General features: G+C 44.8%; 1 protein-coding gene across 1 annotated transcript in view; it reads left to right on the top strand.

Annotated features, from left to right (window-relative positions):
- The window catches only part of mfsd13a (major facilitator superfamily domain containing 13A), a 56,396-nt gene that overhangs the window by 12,413 nt on the left and 23,493 nt on the right, over positions 1-20,490 (top strand). The window contains exons 2-5 of the mRNA XM_038821658.1: positions 6,645-6,930; positions 14,578-14,657; positions 18,604-19,053; positions 20,186-20,297. Coding sequence (XP_038677586.1) covers positions 6,769-6,930; positions 14,578-14,657; positions 18,604-19,053; positions 20,186-20,297 — 804 coding nt within the window. The 5' untranslated portion in view covers positions 6,645-6,768. The remainder of the gene's footprint in view (positions 1-6,644; positions 6,931-14,577; positions 14,658-18,603; positions 19,054-20,185; positions 20,298-20,490) is intronic.

The raw sequence follows: 20,490 nt of genomic DNA, 5'->3' as shown, positions 1-20,490 counted from the left end.
TACAATGTTGTGTGGACAACAAATGTTATGTTGCCCACATTGTGGGTAATTTTACAAAAAGACACAATTTTCCAGACTGGAACATTATCACATCACTCAGGGGATTAAAAAAAAGTTTAAGGCAAGGTTTAATTGTAGTGCACTGCATTTGTGTAAATATGAATGGTTTTATTCAGATACAGTTGGCAAATTAGCCTAAATAGGATCCAGACTTGTGTTTCCCTTCTAAAGGGAGAAGAGATGTTAAAGATAATACTGTTCTTTGTTTCTCCCGAAGGCTGTGCCAATTATTATGCTGGGAGTTTGCCTTGTGCAAATGATATTCAATATCTGAACATCTTAGAATTGGGTCACACCTTGTCTTGCACAGTAATGTCCTTTTATCTTGTTCAGAGTATGTTTGGGCTGTTATAGCAAAATGTATATGTCAGCCTCAGACAGCACAAGTATATTTGAGTTTAATAAAATGTGTATCCCTTGTGCCTTTGCAGTTGAGATTTCTGCATGTAAGCACATACTCAGGAATATGTTGAGCAGAGCACGTGAGATTAAGTTTTTTTAAAATAAATTTAGTGTACCCAATCATTTTTCCAATTAAGGGGCAATTTAGAGTGGCCAATCCACCTAGCTGGCACGTTTTTGGGTTGTGGGGGTGAAACCCACGCAAACACGGGGAGAATGTGCAAACCCCACACGGACAGTGACCCAGAGCCGGGATCGAACCTGGGACCTCAGCGCCGTGAGGCCGCAGTGCTAACCCACTGCGCCACCGTGCTGCCCTACGTGAGATTAAGTTGAGTGAGACCAAAAACATGTTTTGGGATATTTCTTGTCGGAGTTGGAAGATGGATGGAAAAATTCAGAATGTGTTACCCTTTGACAGTCAGAACTGTGTCTAAGTAAAAGACACATCGGTGTTGAATTTTACCTTTAGATAGATTGATGAAAAGTTGATCTACAGCTTCAAACTACAGGGGGAACAAAATCTTTATTAGTGTCACAGGTAGGCTTACATTAACACTGCAATGACGTTACTGTGAAAATCCCTAGTCGCCACATTCCGGCGCCTGTTCGGGTACACTGAGGGAGAATTCAGAATGTCCAATTCAGCTAACAAGCACGTCTTTCGAGACTTGTGGAAGGAAACCGGAGCACCCAGAGGAAACCCACACAGACACTGGGAGAACGTGCAGACTCCGCACAAACAGTGACCCAAGCTGGGAATCGAACCCGGGTCCTTTGCGCTGTGAAGCAACAGTGCTTAAAATACACATTTGTGTGCTCCTGAAAATGTACTAGTCTTCCTGGAATTTCCTCTGATGTTGACTAGAAAAGTTGGAGAAGTTTTTAAAAAACCTGTCCAGTCAGCCAATGTTTGAAACATAACAGAAGTTTTGATGTCACCCATTTGAGAGTGGGGGTTATGCAACATATCTGTGTCCTTGTGTGCACTATGTACCCAACAATCTGCTGTCGGCAAGGTACTGAGGAATGCCATGCCTGTTAGCATTCTTTGACCGTGAATGTCCTCCATCCCATCTGCTGTGACAATCTCTGAAGCATCTAGGTGGTATAATTGGATACCAAAGAGATTTGAATTCAGCAGCTTACCATAGCAAAGATATGAGGAGCCCTTTCTTGTCTTTATTCTTATTTTACATTGATTGTATGAGGAACTACTAATGGTGTTTCAAAACTTAATAATAACTGCAGCAGCCTTTTTCCCCCTTAATATATTTTATCACTGATAAATGTGTTCAGTGCAAAAAAAACCCCACCTTTTTCATGATTTGTGATTGTCGATTTGCACCTGCGAAGCAATTTTGTTAGGAAGTTCGAATAAAATGAGAAATAAAGAATTGTAAAGATAGACATGTACCAGCACTAAGAATTTGAAATGCAAATTAGACTAGTAGCCGGTTGAAATCGATATTTTGTTAAGCGAAGTGGAACTAGTAGCGAGTGGCTCAGATGATTGCCATGTCCAGTTTGCAAGCACTTTTTCCCCCTCATAATCTAGCTGGAAGAAGACCCCCCAAAAAAAAGGCTACTAGTTAGGAGTGGTAATTATTCACTGGATTTGGCAGAGTGTTTTTACGATCCCAGACCATATCCCAGCAATGGCTAGGATACTAGACCAACTCCAATATTTTCGTTGTCAGACTGTGCGGAACGAATGATTCGCTTGATGAGTTATTGCATGAAGAAATAGAGCTTTGGTATTTTTTAAAAACAACATTTTATTATGAATACATTATTAAACTTTTTAACTTTGCATCTGAAAAGAACAGCTTACAATTGCCCCTTAAAACACAACTACGCGCCCTCTGATAGTGCAGCGCTCCCTCAGTACTGCCCCTCTGACAGTGCGGCGCTCCCATCCGTCAGTACTCGCCCTCTGACAGTGCGGCTCTCCCATCCCTCAGTACTCGCCCTCTGACAGTGCGGCGCTCCCATCCCTCAGTACTCGCCCTCTGACAGTGCGGCGCTCCCATCCCTCAGTACTCGCCCTCTGACAGTGCGGCGCTCCCATCCGTCAGTACTCGCCCTCTGACAGTGCGGCTCTCCCATCCCTCAGTACTCGCCCTCTGACAGTGCGGCGCTCCCATCCCTCAGTACTCGCCCTCTGACAGTGCGGCGCTCCCATCCCTCAGTACTCGCCCTCTGACAGTGTGGCGCTCCCATCCCTCAGTACTCGCCCTCTGACAGTGCGGCGCTCCCATCCCTCAGTACTCGCCCTCTGACAGTGCGGCGCTCCCATCCCTCAGTACTCGGCCTCTGACAGTGCGGCGCTCCCATCCCTCAGTACTCGCCCTCTGACAGTGTGGCGCTCCCATCCCTCAGTACTCGCCCTCTGACAGTGCGGCGCTCCCATCCGTCAGTACTCGCCCTCTGACAGTGCGGCGCTCCCATCCGTCAGTACTCGCCCTCTGACAGTGCGGCGCTCCCATCCCTCAGTACTCGCCCTCTGACAGTGCGGCGCTCCCATCCCTCAGTACTCGCCCTCTGACAGTGCGGCGCTCCCATCCCTCAGTACTCGTCCTCTGACAGTGCGGCGCTCCCATCCCTCAGTACTCGCCCTCTGACAGTGCGGCGCTCCCATCCCTCAGTACTCGTCCTCTGACAGTGCGGTGCTCCCATCCCTCAGTACCCGCCCCCTGACAGTGCGGCGCTCCCATCCCTCAGTACTCGCCCTCTGACAGTGCGGCGCTCCCATCCTCAGTACTCGCCCTCTGACAGTGCGGCGCTCCCATCCCTCAGTACTGACTCTCCGACAGTGCAGCTCTTCCTCAGCACTGATCCTCACTGGGCTTGAGTGAAGAAGCTGGGAGTTTGAATTTAAAAATAAATTCTGAATCACTGTTTTGTCTGTTGTAAAATGAAGGTTGTTGAAACTCTGACGTACATTGTTTGAAGAATCATGCAGTCCAAGCATTAATAGGAAATTGAAAACATCTTTTAATACACAAACAAAAAATGACTAATCTATTTCCCATTAAACAACAAGAACCCAAACGTACAGCTCTCAATCTATCTTACTGTGGGAGAATTATGGACTCCGCATTAAGCAGAACAGAATTGAACTCCTCTCTCCAAAAACTCCTCTCGAAAGCTTTTCTTTTATTTAAAAAAATAAATTTTTAAGAATACCCAATTCTTTTTTCTCAATTAAGGGGCAATTTAGTGTGGCCAGTCTGTCTACCCTGCACATCTCTGGGTTGTGGGGGTGAGATCCATACAGACATGGGGAGAATGTGCGAACTCCACACAGTGACCTGGGGCCGAGATCGAACCAGGGTCCCTGGCGCCATGCGGCAGCAGTGCTAACGACACCAGCACCCTGCTGCTCCCTCTAAAGCTTTTCAAAATGCGCCTCTGCCTTCCTTGTCTCCACCCAGCAACAACCTCATCTCCCCAAGTTGAAAAACAAATAAACTGCAGGCTGCAGAGCGCATGAACTCTTCATGGACTTTCCCAGTCAAACCACAGTCCATTAGCCCAGACTGAAAAAAACATATTCGTTGTCAGTTTCTCCTACTGACTGCTAAAAGCACCCAGGTCCTGCAAAACAAATGTTTAAAAGAAACATGACCACTGCAGTCAAACGGGCCCTAACCCCAGATTTCTAACCCGTAAGTGCCCAATACCTAGGATCTAATATTCTGAAAGTCTTCCTGTCGTCACAATGTTTAAAGCTATGGGATGTTGTTTTGTGGAAGATGTATTCTCGGGAGTAGTTTAAGAAAGTAGATATATCTGGATTGGGTTGGGGTGGTGGGGGGGGGGGGGGGGGGGTGGGGAGCGTGGTGGTGATAATTCAAGTATACTGTCTGGGTAAACATGTGTTCTTTTGCTTTTCCTGTGTGTTTTAAAAGTTTAACCAAAGTTTTATCTGAATAATTTACGCTGGGCTATATTTCCTTTCTCAACATTTTTCAAAATCGCAAATATAAATTCTTTAAGAACTAGTGTTCCGAGTTTCCCCTCTGGGTTTTGGGATGCCCTTGCATTGAACATCAGCGGGGTTCATAATCCCTTTTTGTAAGAACACTCCTAGGCACTTTATAAACATCATCAAACAGAATTCGACACCTCTGGTATGATCCAACACTGCCACACTGTGGCTGAAAGCAGTTCAGCGGGGCACAGCGTAGCCGATAAAAGCCAGGAGACCCCGCTCCCCAGGATCTACCCGACTGGCAACGCCTCACGAGATCCAATGCAATCTTGCGAGACATTGCGATATAAATCCCACCCATTCTGGGCAGGATCACTTTTTGGCAAATCTGCATATTGGAGTGAGATATCTAGTCTTGCTCTCGTGCAGATTCCCGAGGTACCTGAGGCTTTGGGATTTATCCCCTTTGCCCCTGGCGAGTGCCGTTCAGCGTGTCTGTTCCCAGCTTGGTGCCCTGGTACTGATGCTGTGCCAAGCTGGCATTTTGTTGGGTGCGCAACCAGGCTGGGGGTGCCATGTTGGAGGGGGTGAGGGGGTATTGCTTCGGGGGCTTTGGAGATTAAAAATGGCGTCCTGATCTCTTGCTGCACTGGGGAGCTCTGGCAAATGCCGCTCCCAGTGTACACAACGGGGCTATATGTGGCTGAGCGCGCCAGGAAACACGCAGCTAAACGCGTTCGCTTTGGGACTTTGTTCCCATTTAGTTGAAGGATCGATGATCAAAGGTTGGCAAATGAGCTGTGTTTAATGGAGTGGGGTGGCGCAGTGCTTAGCACTGCTGCCTCACATCGCCGAGGTCCCAGGTTCGATCTTGGCCCCGGGTCACTGTCTGTGTGGAGTTTGCACATTCTCCCCATGTCTGTGTGGGTCTCACCCCCACAATCAAATAGATGTACAGGGTTGGTGGATTGGTCATGCTAAATTGCCCCTTAATTGGAAAAAAAGTAATTGGCTATTTTTAAATTTATTTAAAAAAAAAAAAAAAATTTTTTATTGAGTGCCTGAAGGAAAGAAAGATGTCATGAGACCGATCAGGAGAGGAAATTCCAATGTTTAGGGTTTCAGTTGAATCCATGGCCGGCATTAAAATCTGTGCCAATTCTGGCCCCAAGTACTCCAAATTTTAAACAGAGTGCAGAGAACTCTGATGGGTTGATGTGGAGGTTGTGCTGCTGAAGGAGACGGCAGATGGGAAGGGGTGAGGCAAATGGATGGATTTAAATATCAAGATGAGAATTTTAAAATCGAGGCATTGCTTAACTGGATCCTAATCTAGGCCATTTTATTGCAGGAGGAATGGGTGAGCGAGGGTGTCAGTTAAAACATGGGAAGCAGAATTTTAATCACCTCCAGTTTGAGGAAGATAGGTTAAGGAGAGCCAGTCAGTTTTGCATTGGAATAGTTCGGTGTGAAGATGGCAAAGGCTTGAATGAGAGTTACAGATTATCTGAATTGGGAGCGTTTAGAATTGTATATGCAAGATCTATGTTTTATTTAATGGTTTGCGTTTAGCACTCTGCACTTATTAAAATAAATTTAGAGTACCCAATTCATTTTTTCCAATTGAGGTGCAATTTAGCGTGGCCAATCCACCTACCCTGCACATCTTTGGGTTGTGGGGGCGAAAACCACGCAGACACTGGCAGAATGTGCAAACTTGTCACGGACAGTGACCCAGAGCCGGGATTGAACCTGGGACCTTGGCGCGTGAGACTGTAGTGCTAACCACTGCGCCACTGTGCTGCCCTTACTCTGCATTTTTCAAACAGTAGAAAATAAGGGAGTTTTATCACTTCACTCTTGTTGAATTTTAACAATTTGGGCTACTGCACAGTAACTTTAAGCATTTGGTGATATTAAAAGATATTAAACCTCCTAGAATAGCCATTTTACTTTTGTGTCCAAACAAAAAAGTAATTTCTATGTTCCATCTGCTAAACGGTGCGTGAAATGCAAACCACACTTTTCCGTTTCCTTTATAATCCAAATGCAGTATGTCTAGTTTGGTTTGGATAGGGGGAACAGCTGTACTGTAAGTGTACGATGTGAGAAACCATAGAGAAGGAGCTCGGGTGTTTGATATTGGGGAATGTAACAGCTTGGATTTTGTGTTTATATTGTCAGATAGATGTGTTTTTAAAAAATCTTTGATGAATATGCTAATATTGCTATCTTTGGATTGCAGTTCATAGCTTACCTCTGATTGGCAGCTTTTGTCCGCTGACATAGTTTTGAGACTTCTCTGCCAGAGACGGAAGTGAAATGACTGTGACGAAGCTTGAGCTACAGTGCAATGGACGGCTGAAGTCATGGGGATCAGACCAGTGAATTGCCTGGACATACCTACAGCAGTGCTGTATGGTTCCTTATCTCTGTTTGTCTCCATTCTGCATAATGTGTTCCTCCTCTATTACGTAGATACATTTGTATCTGTTTACAAAATCGATAAAGTATCCTTCTGGATCGGTGAGGTGAGTGATCGCTTTTATATACTTTTGTGTTCTTTTACATTCTATGTGGCAGCGAACTCGTACCCTTTCTAACAGCGCGCATGATGTATGGTCACAGCTGTTAGTCTTCAAGGGCAGTCGGTCTATTATGTTCAACAGAATTGTTAAAATATATATTTTTGTTAGAGTTTTTCCATTTGAACCTAATGTAACAAAATCCTCAACTGGTACAGTGCAGCATAAATACTTCTGTGTTCATGAATACAGAAAAAGACAGTTGTTTGAGCTTAATAATTAAACTTGGCACCTCCGTTTTATACAAAGACGGTGAAGTGAAGCCATGTAAACATGGAAAAAGTGGCGCAAACCCTCACCTGTACAACCAACAAAAATATTGGATATGATTTTCACGCCATGTTTGGGCATGTTCCTCCCCCCCCTTCCCCCCCCACTCCATTCCAATTATGCCAGAGACACCAATGACACATTATAATGTCTTTTTCTCTGATATGAGACCTGCCGACATCTTTCCAGAAGCCAGTTAAGGATTCATTAACCCCAAAATGAAGAAAAGGTGCAGAATAAATTGCTAAAGACATTAGTTCTCAGAGGGTACTTTACATAAACCATAAGATGCAACAAATCCCCAAAATCTAGTACAGTACGGAGCGATCATCATTCCACAGATGTATAAGGAGAAGACCTGCATATATTTGTACAATTTTTTCAGATGTGCGGCATGGTGGTGCAGTGGTTAGCAATGCGGCCTCACAACGCCGAGGCCCCAGGTTCGATCCGTGTTCTGGGTCACTGTCCATGTGGAGTTTGCATATTCTCCCCATGTCGCCGCGGGTCTCACCCCACAACCCAAAACGATATGCAGGTTAGGTGGATTGGCCATGCTAAATTGGCCCTTAATTGGAAACAAAAATTGGATACTCTAAATTTGTTCAGATTGTAATCATTGTGGTTGCCGTCTCCCTTCACACAGAAAACAAAAGGATAAATGTTATGAAGAAGAGCAGGGAATCTTGAGAATATCAGGATAAAGCCATGAGCACAGAGCCCGCAAGCCTCCCTCCATAAGACTTAGTTATACATTCAAAACCTAACTCGGCCTCCAAGCAATGAAACAATACCCCAAGCGAAGAAGAACAACTGGATACTGCCTCCCTGCCACGATAAGGAAAACCCTCTCAAACTAAAATTACAAGTTGAAGCATGGATCAGCACCTCTCCTACCCAGATAAAGAAAGGAAACCCAGAAAGAGAGGCACACCAAGATGAGACGCAAGGTTTAGCAACGTTCATCTTCGCAAAAGGATACCAGGGAGAAAACATGCTAGCCTCATAAGAAACAGGACTCTGCCTTCCCCAGGGGAGCCCAAGCCTACAGAGGGACCACAATCTGCAAGTTTCTATATAAGACCACTTGGAGGAGAATGCCCTACTCCTCCAGTCTGCTTAACCTCCAACTCTACGACGCTAAACCACAATTGGAATTGAGGAATAGTAGGGATAATGATACATTTCTGATTAACAATGTAAAGGGTTATGGCGATAGTGGGTGTAAAAGGCATTCAAGTGTCCGATCAACCATGATCGTATGAAAGGGCGGAGCAGGCTCGACGGACTGAATGCCTTGACTCCTGTTCCTATGTTCCCAAATCACGAGTGGGAGTGCTCGACAGGCGCCCTAACAGTAACCACAATGTAAGACAAACTAAAGGAGAAAGAATATTGGTTGCTTTTGATAAAGGTCTGGCAATAAACATGGGCAATTTTTAGTCTGCATATAAATCGCAAAATTCAGATTGGCAGTGTAGTCTGGATGAGGAGTTCTCAGAACGCTTTCGAGGCAGTTTCTTAAAGCAGCGCATTCTGGAAACAACTGGAGAGAAGGTTCTATTAATTAATGACCTCAAAGCGAAGGCACCCCTAAGTAGCAGCGACCACAACGTATTTGATTGTTCAGTGAGGAGAAAGGTCCCAGAATGAGAGCTTGGTAATGGCATGCTAATATATTGAAATGAGCTTCCCGGACTCCTGTGGCGTGTTCCACGCTACTCCACCCGCGTGAATTTTACATCCAGGATTTGGTTGAAGACTAGTATTTTAAATATAAATAAGGACAACTGAATGGGGATGAAAACTGAGCTAGCTATAGTGAACCAGAGAGCTGAGCTAGGGGATACATCAATGGAGAAACAGTGGCAGACATTTAAGGGGTTATTTCAGAATAAGAAAATTCCTGCTAGAAAGAAAAATTGTAAAGCATGGAGCCAGCACCTTGGCTAACTAAAGTTAGGGAAAGCATCAAACATACAAAAAAAACATAACTATGCAAAGCTGAGTGGCAAGTCAGAATACAGAGAATGACTATAAGGTTAATCGGGGAAAGAAATCTGAGTATGAGAGGAAACGCGTTCGAAATATAAAAACACAGGGCCGCATGGTGGTGCAGTGGTTAGCACTGCTGCCTCATGGCGCCAAGTTCTGATCCCGGCTCTGGTTCACTATCTGTGTGGAGTTTGCACCTTCTCCCTGTGTTCGCAAAAGATGTGCAGGCTACATGGACTGGCCATGCTAAATTGCCCCTTAATTGGAAAAAATGAATCCCTCAAAGTGAGTTTTGATGACCTGCACGCAGAACCAAAATTCTCAGCCATCAATGGCGGCCATCATCTGATGCACTCAGCACCGCCATGGTTGTGGCAGTAGGCAGGGATTGAGCGCTTTGGCGATCTGATTGTAGGAGACAGATTCGTGAAGTTGCAGGATCTGGAGGAAGATGAGTTGCCTCAGGGGAATGGCTTCAGGTAGCTTCGGTATGGACACCTATTTGTGGAAACCATCATTTTGCACGGGCACCTCGGGGATACAGGACAAGATAGTATTAAAAATGGGAGTGGGGGTGTGGAAGGTTTCAGAAATTTATAAAGAGCTCATGGAATGGGAGGTGAAGCGAAAGTGGGAAGAAGAATTGGGCAAGGAATTAGAGACGGGGTTGTGGGAGGATGCCCTGAGTAGAGTCAGTGTCCTCATGTGTGCCAGGCTTAGCCTGATACAATTCAAGGTGGTCCACAGGGCGCATATGACTGTGGCCCGTGTGAGCAGGTTCTTTTGAAGGGGTGGGGGATAGGTGTGGGTGGTGTGCGGGAGGCCCCGCAAATCATGTCCACGTGTTTTGGGCATGTCCGAGGCTTAAGGGATTTTGGCAGGGATTTGCCGATCTCATGTCAAAAGTATTGAAGGTACGGGTGGTTCCAAGTCCAGAGTTGGCGATTTGTGGTGTGTTGGGAGTCCAGGGGGCGAGAGAGTCTGATGTTTTAGCCTTTCCCTGATAGTCCGGAGATGGATCTTATTGGCGTGGAGGGACTCTGATCCCCCGAAATCAGTAGTACGGGTTAGTGACATGGCCGGGTTTCTGAGACTGGAGAAGATCAAGTTTGCCCTGAGGGGATCGATGCTAGGGTTCACCTGGAGGTGGCAGCCGTTTATCAACTTCTTTGGGGAAAATTAAGCTGTCAGCAGAAAAGGAAAGAGGGAGGTGTGGGGGGCTGGTTGCGGTGGGAAATAGTTAATGGGGGATTGGGGAATTGTGAATGTAAGCCTAGTTGGTTGGGTGTTATTTGCTTTGTGTTTTTTCCTCTTGAAAATTGTTAAAATTATATGTGCCTTTATAAAATATTTTCAAAATAAAACGTCGGTGGCTGATGAATTTGTGGATGTTGTCGTGCAAGTTTTCCAAAATTTGCTATATTCTGGAAAGGTTCCATCAGACTGGAAGTAGCAAATATAACCCCTGATTCACAAAGGAAGGGGTGGCGAGAAACTATAGGCCAGTTAGCCTGATGTCTATCATGAAGAAAGTGTTATCAGTAGGTTAGAGCTGGGCACTTGGAGAAGCTTATAGTAATCAGGAAGAATCGTCATAGTTTTGTGAAAGGGAAATCACGTTTAACTAATTTATTGGAGTTTTCTGAAGGAGTCACGTGTGCTGTGGATAAAGGGGAGCCTGTAGAGGTGCTGTAAGCTGATTTCCAGAAGGCATTTGATAAGGTGCCACATCAAAGGAGATGGTGGAAAATAAAAGCTCATGGTGCAGAGGGTAACATATTAACGTGGATAGAAGGTTGGCTGGCTGGTTGGCAGAAAAAGGGTATGCATAAATTGGTCTTTTCCTGATTGGCAGGATGTGTCAAATGGGCTTGTGATGGGGCCTCAGCATTTCACAATATATATCAATCACTTGGATGAGGGGAGAAAAGGTACAGTAGCTAAATTGGAAGATGACAAAGGTAGGTCGGAAAGTATGTTGCGAAGAGGACATCAGGAGGCTGCAGGCGGATAGAGATAGGTTGAGTGAATGGGCAAGAATCTGGCAGATGGAGCATGATGTGGAAAATGTGAAGTTCACTTTGTCAGGAAGAATAAAAGGAGCAGAGTATTGCTTAAATAGGGAACCGCTGCAGAATTCACAGGTGCAGAGGGATCTAGGTATTGCAGTACGAGTCACACAAAGTTGGTATCCAGGTACAGCAAGGAATTGAGAAGGCTAATGGGATGCTAGCCAATATTACAAGAAGAATTGAACATAAAAGTAGCATGTTAGCTTCAGTTATACAGGGAATTGATGATGAATATTGTGTGCAGGTTTGTTCTCATTTCAAGAAGGAAGTATGTGCATTGGAGGTGGTTCAGAGGAGGTTTGCTTGCTTGATACCTGGGATGAGCGGGTTATCTTATGAGGAAAGGTTGGACAGATTGGGCTTGTTTGCACTGGTGCTTAAGAAGAGTGAGACACGACTTGATTGATATTTATAAGAATCTGAATTGTCTTGATGAGGTGGATGGGAAAATAATGGAGTTCAGAACTAGGCAGCATTTTTAAAATTAGGAATTGGCCTTTTCCGACTGAGATTAGCAGGATGTTTCCCTTTGGAACTCTCTGCCACAGGAGACGGTGGAGCGGCTTCATAGAATATTTTCTAAAATGGAGGTAGGTGGATTCTTGGTAAGGGAATCAAAGGTCATCGGGGTAGATGGGAATGTGGGACTTAACACAAACCGGATCAGCCATGATCTTGTATGCTTGTATTTGTTATCTGTGTGTTCCATTGTTCGACATGAAATTGGACCTGTAACTTGCAGCACAACCTCGTTTTAAAAGCTGTTCTTTTGAACCATGACTATTAAAAGATCTGCCTGTACAGAACAAAAAGTATTGTGAATCTTGGCACCTCTGACTACTAGCCTACGTGCTCTTTTTCACACCACTTATCGGAAGGTAATTACAGTATCCATGAGAATGGTTTTCACATTAACCATATCTGCACTTTGAGTAAGCTGACTGTGACTCTACTTTATAGTCAATTTGTGTCATCTCAAATTCAGGAAAACTGTTTGTTGTAACTGTTAAGAATTTTCTACAAAGGAAACCAGACAGAAGCATAGCTTGGCAATATGATTTATTTGTTAAGCACTTTAGGTGTTTAATAATGCAACTACAGGAATGTTTTTAGATATGGGATGTATTTTTGTTCCATTAATAGATTCATTTGAGATTCTGTCAAATAATTTCTTTATTTCTGAGCAAGAGTAATTACATAGTTTCTCCGTTCTGAAACTTAGACATGGTGCCTAAGGCCAGCTGCACCAGAAAATGAGCTGGAAAACCACTTTGGGCTGAATGTTTTGTTTCCAGTCTCTATTAATATTGTGAAAATCACTTCCGGTGACGGCGGACGGGAGACAGCCGCGCGTTGGAGGGCTCCCATTCGGGAACGGCATTGTCGGGGATTGACGCCCGGTCCTAGGGGCAGTGAAGGCCAGGAGAAAGCACAGGGAAGGGATATGTCGAGGTCCAGTAAGAAAACGGTTGTGAAAACAGCTAAAAGTTCGTCAGGGAGTAGAAAGGTCACCGCGGGGTCACCAAGGAAAATGGAGGCTGGAACACCAGGGGAGGCTGCATTGCTTACGGCTGAAGAAATAACTACGGTGATGGCTGCGGAATTCGAAAGGCAGTTTACAAAATACCTGTAGACAATGAGGAAGGAGATGAGGGAGGTTTTGAGTGTGCCGGTGGAGGAGGCGATTTCCCCGGTGACGACGGTGGTGGCGAGCGCAGTGGCGAAGGTGCGGGAGCAAGGGGAGGCGCTGAATGAAGTGGAGGAGACATTATTGCAGCACGGTGATCAAGCTACCTCGATGGGGAAGGAGATGCGGAAGGTGATGGAGATTAATAAGGATCTGCGAGGAAAAATGGAAGACCTGGAAAACAGATCCAGGCGACAGAATTTGAGGATTGTGGGGCTGCCCGAAGGAGTTGAAGGGCCGAGATCGACTGAGTATTTTGCTGCGATGCTGGCGGAACTATTGGGGGAGGGGGAGGATCCCATCCGATATGAACTGGATCGGGCTCATCGTTGGTGGAAGCCTGTACCAAAGGCGAGTGAGCCGTCAAGGGGAGTGACTCTGTGCTTCCCTAGGTACAGTGTGAAGGAGAAGGTCCTGTGCTGGGCCAAGCAGAAGCGGGTGGTGCAGTGGGCTGGAGCTGGTATACGTGTATACCAGGACTTTACGGCGGAGCTGGCGAGGAGGCGAGCTGCTTTCAACCGGGTGAAGAGGGCACTGTACATTAGCACGGTGCAGTGTGGCATTGTATATCCAGCGAAGCTGAGGGTGACTTACAAGCTCAAGGACTTTATTTTGGAACGGCGGAGGCAGCGGAGGAGTTTGCAAAGGCAGAAGGCCTGCGGCAGAATTGAGAAATGGCCATGTGCCGATGTAACCTCATGACTGTATTTTCTTTTTTTTTTGTTTCACTGTGTGCGGGTGTATGGGCTAAAGGAGCCAATATTGTATATATTTGGACAAGGGAAGTGATGGGACTTTCACTCGCAATGAGGGCTCTTTGGGGTGTAGGTGGATATGCGGGGTTGTGTGCTAAAGGGGGATTTGTGGGCTTTCCTAGGGCCGGGAGAGAGAGAGAGAGCGAGAGAGAGAGAACTGGATGGTGACCATGGGTGGTCCCGGATGCCTTTTTTCTTTTTCTCCTTTGCTTTTTGTTTCCACGGTGGGAGGGTTAGTTTTATCGGATGCATATATTGACAGGTGGGCTGTTGTTTGGGGTGGTGGGAGGGTGGGATCGTTGTTATTGTTAAAGGAATTGATTTTGTATTTGTTACCATTTACTGTCTGTGGGTGGGGTGTACATTTTGAAGGAAAATGTTAAAATGGAGAATTAAAACATTAAAAAAATATATATTGTGAAAATTGTTTAACTTTGCTGACTGACATTGTAGCCGTACCCGGTGACCTTTCTGGAGAAACGTTTTGCATTGCTACAGGCAGATCGCTGGGTGCACATATAACCAATCCTAATGGACAAATAAACCACTTAAAGATCAAATTATATTGTTGGCATTGAGTCTTCATACTAAATGCTCCACTGTCGTCCATCATTGGGAGTGTTCTGAAGCAAATACAAATCATATGCCTGTGACCTAAAGGTGTTTGGAGATAACCAACCCTGGGGATGGTTGGTACATACATACATACACACTAATGTGGATGAAATGGATTAATTATATAATTTAACTGCAGCATTTAGTTGCTGCTTCTTTGTTTTCTTCGATTTTACTTTGCATTTTCTTTTTCTTTCAGACTATTTTTCTCCTATGGAACAGTCTTAATGATCCACTATTTGGATGGCTTAGTGATCGCTCATTTCTGAGCACACATCAGTAAGTAATAAAGGCCATTCTGCTTAATGGAGACACTGTGTGAATTCATCTCCACGAAAGAGTTGAGCTTATTTTACACAGTGCTGCCTGATGTGAAAATGTTGTTTTTGGCAACCTGTTACTTCTACTGTTGCAGCAATGGCTGCCTACTGTTGACCCTCTAGTATCTCTGCAAGAAGTACCAAACTGTAAATAAAAAATACAAGCTGCTATTTTAAGTAAAATCCATGAAAGTTATCCATGTGAAATTAAACTCCGAAATAATGTTTACTTCCTGTGTGTTTTTGCTTGTGCTTTCATGCGTGCCAAGATGTGTATCGTTATAATAAACGTCACAAATTCTCATCCATGAGTTTACGTAAGCGCAGCCAATGCAAAAATGTGTCCAATTTCAAAAAGCTGGCTCTTGATTCTTACCAAAGGCCATCTTGAATTTTATTTAATTGCTGATCCATTTTGGCCTTGTTCTCCCAGCCTGAGTGCATTTCTTAAGGCTTCATTGCTATTAATTGATCATGTGCATTTTGCATACTATTATCCTGCTTTGTTCATAATTTATTTTATAATGTTGATTGATGGTCTGCAGTAGCAGCTCCCCATTTTGCTTCACGTTCCTTCGGGCATAATTAGTTTGTTATAGTTTTCGTTTAAATTGTTATTGAATTTTCCACCTCTGCAAGATGGCTCAGCTAGTTTTCCCAATGAGCAGCCTGTCCAGGAAAGTCTAGGCTCTTCACCAGCACAAAACCTTGATTAGGGTGGTGGGGCGGGGAGAGACAGAGTTGGAATTCAACCCATGCCCTTTTACACAGGCTAATGACTGTGAAAGTACTATTGAGCTGTAGAGGGAGAGACAGGAAATTATGCCTTCTCCTAAACCTGGCCACCACCTGCAAGGCACAAGTTAAGAGTGTGATGGAATGTTCTCCGTTTGCCTGGCGAGTTCAGCTGCAACAGCATTAAGCTCTACGTCATCCAGGGCCCAGCAACCTACTTGATTGGCACCCCATCCACTACCTTATACATTCACTCCTGCCACCTCCCTCGCACAGTAGCACCAGTGTGTGTCATCTACAAGGTGCACTACAACAACTCTCCAAGACTCCTTTGGCGCCTTCCAAATTCATGACCTCTACTTACCTAGAGGGACAGAGGCAGCGGACACTTGGGAATACCACCACCTCTGAAGTTCCCCTCCAAGTCCCACACCATCCTGACTTGGAAGTATGTTGCTCTCCCTTCGCTGTCACTGGCTCAAAATCGTGGAACTTAATCGAATCATAACATTTACAGTGCAGAAGGAGGCCATTCAGCCCATCGAGTCTGCACCGGCTCTTGGAAAGAGCACCCTACCCAAGCCCACACCTCCACCCCATCCCTGTAACCCCACCTAACCCAAGGGCAATTTTAGCATGGCCAATCCACCTGACCTGCATATCTTTGGACTGAGAGGAAACCGGAGCACCCGGAGGAAACCCACGCAGACACGGGGAGAACGTGCAGACTCCACACAGGCCGTGACCCAAGCCGCGAATTGAACCTGGAACCCTGGAGCTGTGAAGCAACTGTGCTAACCACTGTTACTGTGCCTCCCTCTTCCCCAACAGCACTCCGGGTGTCCCTGCAGCAATTCCAGAAAGCAGCTCACAATCCACCATCTCAAGGGCAATTGGGGATGGCCACGAAATGCTGGCATAGCCAGCCACATCCTGTGAAAGAATAAATACAATGCAAATTGTACACAATTTGAAATATGTACGGTAGAGGAAAGAAATTTGGAACAAACCCGATTAGGAAGTGGATGAAAAATGAGTGCGGGCGAGGAAAGCAGCAGCAGCTTGAAACTTTTCCGTATTCCTCACTTCAAGTGAAGTAAATGTAGGAGCTTTTTAAAGGAATTTAGTTTGACTTTAACAGAATGCTGGTATTGCACTGTCCCACTCTGGCAGGCTGCCAAATATGTCTAAAACCAAGCGTTTGTACTCGTGTCAACTATGTCAGTGTGAAAACTTTGCGTACCATTTTGCCACCTGTACATCCCCCACTCGTCTAGTCTTGCCCAGCTTCTCGGCTTTAGAAAAGTCAGACATTGATGCACCAAACAGAAAATCTAAGGCTACACTGTTATCAAGTGTGAAAGTAGTGGAGTTCTCTCTCTCTCTCTCTCTCTCTCTCTCTCTCTCTCTCTCAAAACAGAGAATGGTTTGTGGCCTGCAGCTATCTGAAAGGGGAGTGGAGAGGATGAAGACAAATGCAGCCCAATTCTCTCTCTCTCCCCCAATTAAGGAGCAATTTAGTGTGGCCAATCCACTTACCCTGCACATCTTTGGATTGTGGGGAAATGCAGCCCATTTCTACAGAAGTACAGGAACAAGCACAGAAGCATACTATAATTTTGAGATTCTCAAACGTGATGAGAAATTGATATATATATCAATTGCCGGGGGCAACAGAGCACACCGTGCTGCTCCTTACTGTAGTAATATTAAGGAACCGAAGTGACTGCTAAAGTTGTAATTAAAGAGTTGTAAAAGGTGAGGTCATGATTAATTCCAACTACTTATTTGATTACAGATAAAGGTCTCATGGGATATTGTTATGGTTGTTGAGATTCCCTGGAGAGTTAACAGTTTGAGGGGTTGTATTTGGTCCTAGCTAAGCATGACATCTTAGTGGGACGCAGATTATGTGAATTGGGAGGAGTTAGGTTGGTCTGCCGTTTTGCAGTTTGCCATAGGATTTTAGTCTGACAAGGCACAAGAATTTTAAGTTGAACAGCAGTTTTGCCATTTGCTGCTAGGTTGAACAGAAGTGTACTGGTTCTGCTCTTGAAAGAGTGTCTCTCTCTAAATGTCTCCACAAAACTAAGCAAGTAATCTGTTAATTTATGAGTAGCATTTGAGGGACAGCACGGTGGCTCAGTGGTAAACACCGCTGACTCTCAGCGCCGAGGACCCATGTTCAATCCTTACCCCGGGTCACTGTACATGTGGAATTTGCACATTCTCTCCATGTCTACGTGGGTTTCCTCCCACAGTTCAATGATGTGCAGGTTAGGTAGATTGGCTATGATCAATTGTCCCAGGTGTCCAAACGTTAGGTGGGATTACCGGGATAGGGCGGGAGACTGGGCCTAGGTAGGGTGCTCTTTCAGAGGGTCAGTGCAGACTTGATGGGCCGATGCACTGTCGCGATTCTATGATTAGTTCATTCATTCTGGAAACCCTTTTTCATGTGAGCAGCTTTACCTCTCCTGAGTGTAAAGTTGTCGTCTTTGTTAAAATAATTATGTAATTTCTCTCCAACCGTGTGCTTGTCTATCTCCCAGCTTTTGTACCTGCTTCAGTGTCAGAAGGAATCAGTTCCAACATGCTTTGTCTTGTTAACCACATGGTTAACAAAGGTTAATTAAATCAAAGAATTATAGTCTACACTAAACACAAGCCGTGTTTACATTTCTGGCAATTTAAAGTAATTCAACATTTTTAAACATTGTAACCTTGTTGAAGGACTGGGCCTGTCAAACATTACAATACTGTACAATCCCTGCATACCAGACAGTTCCAGTCCGCAGCACTGTTGCAGAGACCTCCTTGGTATTTAAAAAAAAAGAAATTTTAGAATATCCAATTAATTTTTCCCAATTAAGGGGCAATTTAGCGTGGTCAATCCACCTACCCTGCACATCTTTTGGCTTGCGGTCATGAAACCCACGCAAATACGGGGAGAATGTGCACTGTCCACACGGTCAGTGACCCAGAGCCAGGATCGAACTCGGCGCCATGAGGCAGCCGTGCTAACCACTGCACCACCGTGCTGCCCTCTCCTTGGTATTTTTAATTGGCCTCTGAGTAACAGCATAGGGGACTAGCTATTGTTATTAATACGATTGTATAGTTATGCTCAGCATGTACTTTATGTAATGTACTTCAATGCTTTCTTACAGGTCGGGTGCTGTAATCTCCACTCCAGAAGTCGTGTTGAAACGACTGAAGGCATTAATGCGAAATGGTCCTCTCTTTGCTTTGTCATTCCTCTCTTTCTGGGTGGTGTGGGCCCGCCCAGGAGTACAATTTCTTATCTGCCTTTGTCTGTACGATGGATTCCTCACCTTGGTGGACCTTAATCATAACGCTTTATTGGCAGACCTGGCAGTATCGGACAAGGACAGGACTAGACTGAATTTTTACTGCTCTCTTTTTAGCGCGTTTGGCTCCTTGTCTGTGTTCATGTCCTATGCAGTCTGGAACAAGGAAAACTTTCTCTCATTTAGAATCTTCTGTGTGGCATTGGCTGCCTTTTCGTCTCTGGGTTTTAGTATATGCACCTGGATTCTCCGGCAACAATTTCAGTCGGAGCTCAAAGTCAAATATGAGGAAGCTTCAATGCTAGAGGAGTAAGTATTTCCAACTCTGCAAATATGTGCAGAATGTCGGTTAATTATTCTTTTACATTTCCTGCCCCATATCTGTAATATATTTTGTCGAAGCACCATGTGTTTGAGCTCTTAACAGAACTTATCTGTAAATGGGAGTGATTTGTAATTCATTCAGATTTTCCTAATTATATTGGAAAATGCTATTCACAAGGATTATGATTGTAAATATTTTTAAGCTTGGTTCTTCACGCTGCCGAGGACCCGGGGTTTATCCCGGCCCCGGGTTACTCTCCCACCCATGTCTGCGTGGGTCCCACCCCACAACACAAAAATGTACAAGGAAGATGGATCGGCCATGCTAAATTGCCCCTTAATTGTAAAAAAGGATCGGGTACACAATTTATATTTTTCAAAAAAGTTCAAGCGGTAAACTTGTGTGATAGGACGGTTTTCTCAGCTTGCCTGCCAAGTTAGACACCCCATCTTAGGGGGCAAAAGCATCTGGTTTGCCATTTCTAGTATGGGTGCGCATGTAGATTTCCTTTGCCGTTTCGAATGCAATTGGGGAAGGTTAACAAGGCAAGGGAATACACAAATCCTGAACGTGTAGAGGAAAAGGGGGAACTTAGACTGCACATCCACAGATTCATGAAGATGGAGATGAAGACTTCCCATAATTTAAAAGTAATTGGACATCCACTTGAAGTGCCATAGCCTGCAGGGTACAGACCAAGAGTGGCAAAGTGAGATGAGGCTGAATGCAATTGGATGCCAACACTCTGGACCGAATCACCCTCTTCCATTCTATGATTCCATGATTGTGTGGATATTTTGTGCTCTATTTAATTCGGTCAAGATTCCAGACGTTGGGGCAGCACGGTGGCACAGTGGTTAGCATTGCTGCCTACGGCGCTGAGGACCCGGGTTCAAATCCCGGCCCTGGGTCACTGTCCGTGTGGAGTTTGCACATTCTCCCAGTGTCTGCGTGGGTTTGTTCAAACTTCTTACAGATGGTAAAGTTTCTAACCATTAATGGAAATGAGAGGATAGAGGAATTGAGGATTTTGGACATCCAGGATCTTACTGGCAGCAAATCAACCACTGAAGTGCCTTTTAAAAAATCCAATCTTTTATTCTGTATTGTGCGTAGGTTGTATATTAATCAAGCACCTCTTGCTCAGAACCTGACGTTGGCAGAATACCTGAAGCAACTCTCCAGACATCGGAACTTTGCTTGGTTTGTGTGTATGAACCTGGTGCAGGTGAGTTTGGCTGAACCTATTTTCATAGGATTCCTTAATATTTCTAAAATTGCATAATATCAGGTTTGGCATATAAAGTCAGCTAATGATGTGTAAATATGCATGGATCACAGAATGACGCTTCATGTTGCGTAATAATTTGCACTAATACAGCATCTTTAACAGAATAAAACATCCCCGGTGCTTCATAAGT

The sequence above is a fragment of the Scyliorhinus canicula genome, chromosome 16, assembly GCF_902713615.1.
Source record: "Scyliorhinus canicula chromosome 16, sScyCan1.1, whole genome shotgun sequence".
NCBI lineage: Eukaryota > Metazoa > Chordata > Chondrichthyes > Carcharhiniformes > Scyliorhinidae > Scyliorhinus > Scyliorhinus canicula.
Note: the sequence above shows the minus strand (reverse complement) of the source record. Positions and strands in the feature narration are given on the sequence as shown.